This window comes from Ptychodera flava, chromosome 7 (assembly GCF_041260155.1).
Source record: "Ptychodera flava strain L36383 chromosome 7, AS_Pfla_20210202, whole genome shotgun sequence".
In the NCBI taxonomy this organism is placed as follows: Eukaryota; Metazoa; Hemichordata; class Enteropneusta; family Ptychoderidae; genus Ptychodera; species Ptychodera flava.
In genome coordinates this window covers 28,875,783-28,885,782 of record NC_091934.1, presented here as the reverse complement: position 1 = coordinate 28,885,782, position 10,000 = coordinate 28,875,783, and the positions used below count along the sequence as shown (strand labels likewise).

The window sequence follows — 10,000 nt, the reverse complement described above, 5'->3', positions numbered from 1 at the left end:
AAGTGTAGATCGCAAGAGCGCCACCAGGTTTTAACACCCTGTCCACCTCTTTATAGAACTTGTCGAGGTCAAACCAATGCACGGCGGTGCCAAACAGTTATCAGGTCCACGCTTAGGGCGTCCACAGGTATGGCTTCACAGCTTCCAACACTGACAACATAAACGTTGAAAACAGTTAAACATATATATGCAGTCTAAAGTCTTTGTAGTTTCTGTACATACGTGTGTGCATAAATATGCATGAATGTAAGTAGATTGGTATGTCACTTTTAGAGGCTAACTCTAAAGATACATTCCAATTCAAATGCTTTCACAAAAAGTGACATATGATCATTTCAGTGTTGTAATAATATTATATAGGGCTCAGCCCTTGGTGTCGCGCCAGGCGTTGAGATTAAAAATGTTATTTGTATCGATTCATGATTAGTAATCATAAAGGATAAAATAGAATTAATTGTTACTTTCTATATACGTTTGTACCGATTTACCCTCTGATGACAGTTCACGTACACGATGTCAGACCCTGTAGGTTTTAATTATCTGTTATGTGTAAAAAAATTTGACATAAATTGGCAATTTTTACCATGATTACTACCTATTGTGTTTAACAAGGGACGTATTGTGCCATCATTAACTTTGCAATAGTAACTGTACCGCCGAACTTCCGATATTGTAAGCTGAAAACCAGCGTTACTTCTAAAAAACAGCAAATTTGCACATAGTTATTGACACAGAGGGCGCCTTTCTAAGATTCAATCCCAGCATTCTTTGCGAATGTTCTCGTTCATATGCACGACAGTTTTCTCACTTCTTCTATTTTTTAGGCGTGATAGTAACGATATTTTGTATCAGCGACAGGGTGGATTATAATAATTACTCGCTAATAAAAAAGATATATTTTATCAATGGCATGTTATACAATAGTAGCGAGCACGTTTCGAATTTGTTTATTTACGAGCACTCATGACGGCGCCCACGAAAGAAGGGTACACTTCCGGTTACTCGCATAGTATATTATGAATATGCGCTATTACAATAAAGTATATACAGTCTAAATCTAAGTAGTACATGCACATATGCGAGTGTGTAAATATGTATGAATGTAAGAATGTAAGTAGGTATGTCACTTTTTAGAGGCGAACTCTAAAGATGCGTTCACTGTACTAATACTTTGACAAAAAGTGATATAAAATGACTAACTGTAGTGTTGTATTAAAGTGTCAATGATAACTTAGCAAAAAGGAAAACATCGTTTTGCTACCTTTGTATCATGTTGTCAAGTATGTATGAGTTATTGCAACAGACATGAAAGAACTGAGAAGATGGCCGCTTGGCGGCCATATTGGAACATATCACAAAACAAGCTTACGTGTGTGTGCAATGCGTGCTATATTGTCCTTGTGAAAGAAATCAATATAAGAAATCGAAAATGGCTGAGTAATGGCCGAGGCCAAGAAAAGAACTCATAAACCAGCTGCTTCTCTACCATTGCAAGATGAGGTCTTCTTGTGGGCCATGAAAAAATGGCTGAATGAGTATAAAGTTCTTTATGTAATTTTTGTCGTCTGCAAAATGTTACCTGCCGAAGTATACAAAGCAAGCAACACATCTCCCTACCCTTAGAAAACACGATTTCTGGTCAATTTTTCGGGCTACAGATGGCATTGTTTGCATTCTACAGTCGGCTATAAATGACAATCCTGTTTGTTAATGACACGGATTCACAGAGTATTTAAGAAGGGCGAGGTTCAGTATTCAAAACACAATGTTTTCTCTTTTCTGCCAAAATCAGTCTATGAATACTATTTCTCTCTACCTTGAATGAAATAGATACATTGTAATCAGTCAATAACACACAAGCACTGAACCCATTGCTATCAAAAATAGTTCCATTTTTCCGGAGGTTCTACATTCAAATATAAAATCGACTGGATCGGAGACTATCTGCACACGATAAAACACAGATATTTCTACTGAATGAATTACTTTCGTCCTCGATGTTACCTCCCACATCTGTCTGCCAACGTCTTTCGATGACATCGATCAGACCCTGTCTTGGCTCGATGCGCTTTAACTTCCAGCTGCATTTGTTAAAATGGTGAAAAATGGACGGGAAAACACATACGAAGATCAAGTAGTCACACCTTTGTAGATATTTCACAATGCATCGCCAAAGTCACACGGCACATATTTCTTACAGAGAGATGTCCTTGGATTTTGCATCATTCTGGGAACAAATGCAATTTGATTGTCGTTTGGTTTTGGAGAGAGAACTAGACTACGATTGTTATGAATGTAACAAAGTATAATATATGTCAAGTGTCTTGAAAGTCTGCGCAGCTTTATATCATGTGCAGTAATTTGAAACAGCAGCATTCAGTTTCCCATCTTAAGGTGGAGCTGCACGTTGCCAACACATTTTTTTTTCAAATCAACATTTCTCATCAAAGATGACAAGGAAATCCCCCCTCCTACTATATATTTTCAAAAAGCAGAGAATCTATAGTTTTCTACGGTAGCAGTAGTTTACTCGAAGGATGGAAGGGGTGTATATTTGGGGTAAAAAAGCTCAATTTGGTTTTTATGATAAAAATTAATTTAATTAAAAAACGACGCTATTTTCTGAAATGTAATACTTCACTTGAAAGAAGAGTACATGTAGAAAAAACCGACTATTTTATTTTGCATTATCTATCCTCATTCTAAAATGGCAAGGGTTGAAAAACGGACACGCAAGAAAGTATTAAAATCATGATTAGCCAAATTAAAATGCCTCTCATTCATAATGTAACAATTTTATTGCCAAACAAAATAGTCATTTAGACAACACTATGTGAAAATTTCAGAAAATTTACTCATGCCAGAGTGGGGTTAAATTCTTTGGAAATTTTGAAATTTAGAGGAAACCGAAGCCAGTAAATCGGGTTATTTGCATACATTTGCATAAATTAACTTTTTCACGCAACTTACGACATGCTTGACAGGCTAAAAGGTGAACCCAACCAATATTTCAATCTTGGTTACCAATTTTACATTAAATGAATATTTGCAAAAAAGTGATTTTTGAGCAAAATGCTCTGTGTTGGATGCAGCTCACCCTTAACGGGCAAAAATAGAAGATTTGTTTGAGATACAGGCAACCTCTTTTTTTGGTCACGTGAAAACACCCGAAAAGGTGGGCGGAAGGAGAGAAATCATCTGAATAGTTAATTTTTTTTGAGAAAATCAGGCGATTTTGTTGTAGAGTTGAGAATCGCAGAAGGACATTTTCAGAGAAACGTTGACGAAAACTGGCCTGCTGGAGCAAATCACATGAAAGACCTAGTGTGCATGATTCTTTCCTGGTGCACACGACAAAGTCTGGCGTCGACGCCATTTTGTCGAGAATGAATACCGCCATACAGAGTTGGCATTTAGTTACCATGACGTTGAGGGCGTGTGTTTCTGTCGCTATGCGATATTTAGCCATTCTTGTCGTCCATCTTCTCATGATCAATTGTGAAACTATACCACTTGCAGATCTCATTTCATTGACGTTGTCTAAAATTATCAGGAGATAATTTACCCCTTCACGGAACAGTAGAGCTGAAGATTTGAAGTTTCTTCTGGGTTGGAAAAATATGCGAACCAGTATCCACGATTCAACAATAAAATTACCACAAAACAGCGGGACGATTTATGCAATGACAGCTGTGGTATATGGGACAAACAAAGCAAACTTTTTTTCAGTTTAAAGATTTTACCCTTTTCCCCTATGGAGTCCAAACGATTGCACCTTGTGCATACCATATGAAGATGCACTTCAATGGCTAAAGTTTAGAGCATTTTCCTATGGTATGTATCGACCTCAAGAAACTGAACCTGATAACAGTGAACAAATCCACTCATGTCATTTTGTTACAAACAATAGCCGAAAAGGGTTTCACTTGAATAAAAGTCTGTATAATTGCCTAGGAACTCGATCACTGGAACGTTTCGGCTTTTATGACTGCCGTTACAGGAACCGACGGTGTCGCTGATCTTACCTGAACTCGACGTTAGAGGGCATGGTTGAGGCCTTGGCTTGTTTGATCTGGTCTGGACTGATGTCAACACCGAGGACACTTTCAGAATAGTCAGATAACACAGCGGTGCTCTGCCCCGAACCGCAGCCGACATCAACAACGCTTTCAGATCCCCAAGCTGTGGATAGCAAAATAAAATAGATTAATAAATTGTGCTTTATCGAGGTATCAGTAAATGTTTTGGTAGTGTAGCGATCGTTATTTGTGATAATTTCTTGAGCAGACCGTACGTTGTTGTGGCTTTTGCCGTGCAGTTGTTTTGTTTTGGGATATGTTATCCTGTTTATTTCAAAGATAAATTCCCTTGTCAAAATTTTTTTCTCATACCCGTTTATTTATTCAAAGCCTTGTGGGTATTGTGTACTAGGCTCTCGAGCAGATTTTCACGACAAACTTGATACGACAAAGCATGCGCAGTAGGTTAACTACGTACTTTACACTCTTTTACAGTTATCATGATCATGATCGTGATTGGCCAATAATGATCGTAATCGTGTGTTCGAATATGCCCAAAAACAATCATGATTGACAATCACACTAATCATGCCCCAGGGCTTGATTGGTGTAATTACAAGATGGCGGACAACCAGCCACCGATGCTGAAAAACAGAAACGGCAGTAATTTTCAAGTTTCAGAGAGTAAAATTTGATTTTTAAAGCCATATTTTTAAGCAAACTTGGTCGAAAGATGCCGGTTTAATCGCCTGTGTTATTAAAAAATAAAATACCTTGATTTACAACGAAATTGAAAAAAAATATGTGTTTATTTGTTCAGAACACAGTGCAGGCTAGCTAGGCGCACTGCCGAATATATGATTTATGCACTAGGTACAATAAACTATTCCGCACGAAGATTTGGTTGAAACGTTTACCGATAAACTTGTACGAGTCGCTAACAATGCTCATTAATGTAATCTGCATATTTGAATATCATTATACCTCGCATCTTGCACTAAAAGTAATATGCACCGATTCAGCTTACAAAATGCATTGCTGTGTCCGGATATGCTGATTCTGAATGCCAGAAGATACACGTAACGTCTGATAAGACTGTTTTTCTCTTTCTGAATACAATGTGAAACGTTCCGCATTTTAATCTCTTTCAGTTAATAAAATTCCACTATCCCGTATTCAGTTTTCTTCTGTTATAGACAGACTATAGTTAAACGTTGCGTCATCGCTTGACCTTCGGTGTCGGTGAAGACAAGACACATGTGAGTTGAATGGAATTTTCTACTCTCGGCATGATGGATTGGCAGATATTAGCCGAGTAGAGTCGTGTCTTGCTATGCCTCTGAACCCGATCATGTCAGGGAGAAAATATCTGACCTTTGCCAACTAAACATGGAGATGCTGTCCGTCTTCGTCGAGATTCAGTTCAGAGAGTTAACTCGAGTGGCTAGTCGTCTGCGGCCCATCGAGTTCTTTTCTTGAGTGGGTGGGGACACTTTAATAGCACTGATTCTCCGTCACACTCGCAAAATACAAATCAGGCCAGTGGCGAATATCTTCTGATGGCCTTGCCTTGCCACGCTTTAAGTTACTAATGGTGTGGAAGCAATAACTGAATTGGTTAAAGGGGCAGTTTTCAATCCCTGGTTCTCGAATTGATGGTAATGGACATTGGCTGTTTGCCTGATTTTAGCCCTTTGTTGTCCTTTAAAAGTTGGGCACAGTCCCTTTAGAGTCGGAAATATCCTGTTAGACGCAACCTTCCTGCCCGCTCATGACTATAAAATAGGTTCACAAGAGTGTTACTTTCATAGAGTTTTATGTGTTTTAATGACATGTACCATGGCACATTGCTGTTTGGCAAGATTGAATAAAATCTGCTTGATAAATAACAGTTCATGACTTAGAGCATGAAATATACAATAACAAAATGGCCGCCTAGTGGCGATATTATCGTGTATTAACTCGCACTATGTTACTGTAAGCCATGGAAATCGTGCCCATGCATGCAACCTAATGAATTTTGATTGGTACTGCCTATTGTTCAAATCACGGTCCCTCGGAGGGACTGTGTTCAAATGCAAGTAAAACGTCTGCCTTGTAAAAACCTATTTGACAGAAATACACTGATAGGGAAAAGTTTAGAACATAATTTTTGATTGATTTTTTTGCACTTCAAACGTTTCAATGAAGAAAAAGGGTTTACAACGACTTTTGTTTCCTATTACGGTCCCTCCGTGTTCCTATGCACGTATTTTAATTGTCCCAGTCTCGTAGAATGGACGGTTGCTTAATAAAGGCGCCCTTCTCAATCCCAGGTTCTCGCATTAGCAAATGTGTCAACAGCCCATTACAGTTTGTCATTATTTTATTTTCCATTGAATATTTCATCAAGGAAATAATATTTATATTAGATAAATCTGATAATTGAGTGGGGGCTTTAACCCTCTAAGTGCTGTAATTTTTCCCATCAAACTTTTAGAGCAACATTTTACAATTTTTACGAATTTTTCTATAGTTTTTGGACAATTTTGGAGCAAAGAGACACCACATTTCAATGGCTCCATTTTTTTATCAAAACTGGCAAAAGTCTGAAAAAAAATTTAACTTGGGTATATTTTGCAGAGGTGACAAAAATTGACTTTGGCGCTAAAAGGGTGAATACCATTGTCGTGGAGACTGGAGGAGGCTCAGAGTTTTCATCGATGAAAGCATGAACGCTATGAACTGGGCGACATCTTTTTACGCCACACACGAGAGAAACTCCACCATTGGAAATTAGTGATAAGCAATTAGTGAGGAAAAACAGGGATACAAACGCAGTACTATACAATAGTCATGGAGGAACACTTTTATTGTTCCTCAAAATCGACACTCCGATTGTGATTTTTCTTCATTTGGTTTAAAACAAAGAGCCGGAAAAGACTTCCGCTTGTTTTCACTATTTCACATTTTCACCCACCGAGTTACTCAACCACCGTGAATTGTCCATAAATTTGTTGACAGAGAAGCTGTGACGTGCAAGCTTCAGGCTAGGACGGCATGAGGGTCGTCAATGATAAGAATGTCTCACGACCAGACCGACGTAATTCACCCCCCCCCCCCCTTCAAAACAAAACCCCCCAAAAAAGATAAAAAATTCAGTCGAACAAAAATTAATGGTGTTAAAACGACTGCCTTGGCTTACACTCACACACGTTCCTACACAGTCCGAATTCTGTTCGAGTCAAAACAAAGGAATATCGAAACTACACTTTAATCACTTTGAAACTAAACTCTTACAGAATTCACTTTTGAGGGCTTTGGAAGAGTTTGGTAAACTTGAACGTCTCGTTAGAAAACACAAACTGACATTCCGACAGCTGATGCTTGATATGTCAGTTCTCGCTCTCACAACACTTTACATGCCTTTCCTGTAACTCTAATTTCTTCATCTCAATGCAGTCTCACTGTGTTTTCGGTGAACGCAAATATACCGCACGTCTTGCACTCTTGCAGTTCACAAGTATCTAAATCAAAGATAATATCATTTGTAATTCATTTGGTCGCTCCCAAGCCCTGTAGTTCTTCAATTCTTCCAATAGTGGGACGCGGCTAGTTAAGGAAAATATGAAAATCCTTATTTGGTTTTGAAACGCAAAACGAAATGAGCTCTTCATAACCCACCCCCTCCCACAAATTACGCAGGTAGCGAGCTAGCTTTATTATCAATTGACGGTCCCGTTGTACGTAGACAGTACAGTACTGCAAGACTGTCGTCTAACACACGTTGGCGAAATGATTGGTCAGACCGTGAAGGGGCCGTGGTCAGACATGAGGACGCGCCTTCAGGCAGTCTGAGCATGGATGTACAAAAATAGATCTATTTTTGTACATCCATGGTCTGAGAGACCCAGCGTATTCTGATACTTTTGTTCTGTATGCGTTTTTTTACATTTGCTTGTTGTACTCTGAAAAGCACATTTATGCCACTCAACAATTACTGTAGACTGAAAGATCAGCCGCGCTCGAGGGCGCTCTCTACGCTCCTCCACTAATTTAACGCTAAACTGTATAACTTTTGTGCATTGCGATTGCCCACTCCCGACAGATGAATTTTTAAGTCATCAGTATCGAATACAGCTTCATATACTTGGCTCCAAGTAGCCATTTTCTGCTATAACAGTCAACCTGTATAGCCATTGAGGTAGAAATGCTCTACCAGAAAGCAACGGGGTTTAATTCAAATTGTGGCAATGAAATTAATTACTGTCAGGCGCCGGATGACACTATGCAACCAGACCGAAAACAAAATATTGAAAAGAACAATTGACCCTCTGAAGAAAACATTTCAGCTTAGACTGTGGTTATTTTGTTCCGTTACATAATGAATACATTATTCGCTGAAAATTGTATTTCTTGTTTGTCTCCGCATTTATGCAAAATAAGTAGGATTATTGAACTTCGCTAAAAATCGCTCTCCACATTCCTTTGCTCGTCTTGGCCAGAAAAAAAATAAACAAGGAACGATATTTTTGGTCTAATAATACTGAAATCGGCGTCGCCCCCACTTAATTTTGTATCAGATGAATTGGAACCATCAACATTCCATCAATCATGAGTCTTTCCCACCCCCTCCTAACATTTTCGGCTGAGCCCACGGTCACTATGCGCATTGCTCCGAGTGGCTAATGGCAATTAACGCACAGGTACAGCCAACGAACAATGCACTTTTAAAGGGGTCCTTACCATGATAAGATACATTAAATGTAGTACATGACAAGTAATGTGAACTGACTAATTTTAAGTCATGAGGGTAATTAATTAGCTGTTCATAATTTGCCCTCCCACTGAACATTTTTCGACTTACCCTGCCGCACTCAAAATTCATTTTACCCGCGCCCCATATATTTTTGCCTGTTTCCCCTCCCCACTCTGAATGTTTGAAGCTCCCCTGCCCTGTGGCGAAAAAAAACTTGCCGGTTTCCCCTGCCCTGGAAAAAATTCCCCTCGAAATTTTGTCATTCCATTTCCCCTGCAGACATGAAGCTACCCTACCCTCTGATTAAAAAAACCCTGTCAATTTTTCCCTGCCCTGAGAAAAAAAATCCCCTACGGATTAAAACTATGATATGAGGAGAACGTCATTGCGTACAAAGATTGTCAGCTGAATAAATTGATCAGATAAAATTAAATGTGGATGCCGCGCTCTGATTGGGCTGATGACTGTCACAGCTTACACAATGTTCCAGTTTGCGACGTTGACGGGAAGCGCGCAAAACTTCAGCAGGTCAGGTCAAACTGATTATATCGGACTTTCCTTTCCGGCGGCCGCAACACTATTGTTCTTTGTATGTTCGTTACTCGATCCATTGAACGAGTTGCCCGCGCAAATAACTGTCACAATTTGATGCATTCCTAGGCCAAAGATAGATACTATCAGCTGCCACGCCCAAAATGAAATGGGAAAATCGGACATTTGGTATATTGGAAATTGAAAAAACGGAAATACGAATTGTGGGAAATAGAGTTTGTCAGAGGGAAATTTGAATGGCCGTAAAGTGCCATCCTCACAGCAGTATACACCTGTTTCCTATATTTCAATCTCAGCCCAAAGATTTTAAATTTAGAAATAGGCCTAAAAGTTAATAATCAAGATGACAAAACCATTTGAAAATTGAAAATTAGCTCCATTTCGATTTTTTTTGAAAATGTAAATTGGTTAATTGGTTGGCCGAATTGTGCCACGGATTTCTCAGCCACCCCAGTACAGTAAAGTAGTGAGATAGCCCCGTTGCAGTATACACTCGATAAGGACTATGACGTATTTGGAATAGAGTACGGGTCTGGCACAGTTGAAAAGCACTAACCTTCTCGCCACCAAACTTCACAATCTCCTTGACGAGCTCCTCCGGGTACGTGGGCCGAAACTTTTTGTACGCCACAGTATGGTCGGACCCGCTGAAAAAATTGCTGAAAGCTCCGTCCATAGCCATTCGTATTGC

At 39.2% G+C, this 10,000-nt stretch overlaps 2 protein-coding genes across 2 annotated transcripts in view; both read right to left on the bottom strand.

Moving 5' to 3' along the window:
- LOC139137194 (uncharacterized) overlaps window positions 1–4,182 on the bottom strand; it is a 7,715-nt gene extending 3,533 nt beyond the window's left edge. The window contains exons 1-2 of the mRNA XM_070705173.1: window positions 4,026–4,182; window positions 1–150 (exon numbers count right to left, since the gene is read on the bottom strand). The exon at window positions 1–150 is cut by the window's left edge and continues 71 nt beyond it. The gene's annotated coding sequence lies outside the window, so the exon portion shown is untranslated. The remainder of the gene's footprint in view (window positions 151–4,025) is intronic.
- LOC139137193 (putative methyltransferase DDB_G0268948) overlaps window positions 1–9,986 on the bottom strand; it is a 47,188-nt gene extending 37,202 nt beyond the window's left edge. Inside the window, exon 1 of the mRNA XM_070705172.1 lies at window positions 9,866–9,986. Coding sequence (XP_070561273.1) covers window positions 9,866–9,985 — 120 coding nt within the window. The 5' untranslated portion in view covers window position 9,986. The remainder of the gene's footprint in view (window positions 1–9,865) is intronic.
- Window positions 9,987–10,000: the final 14 nt, after the last annotated feature.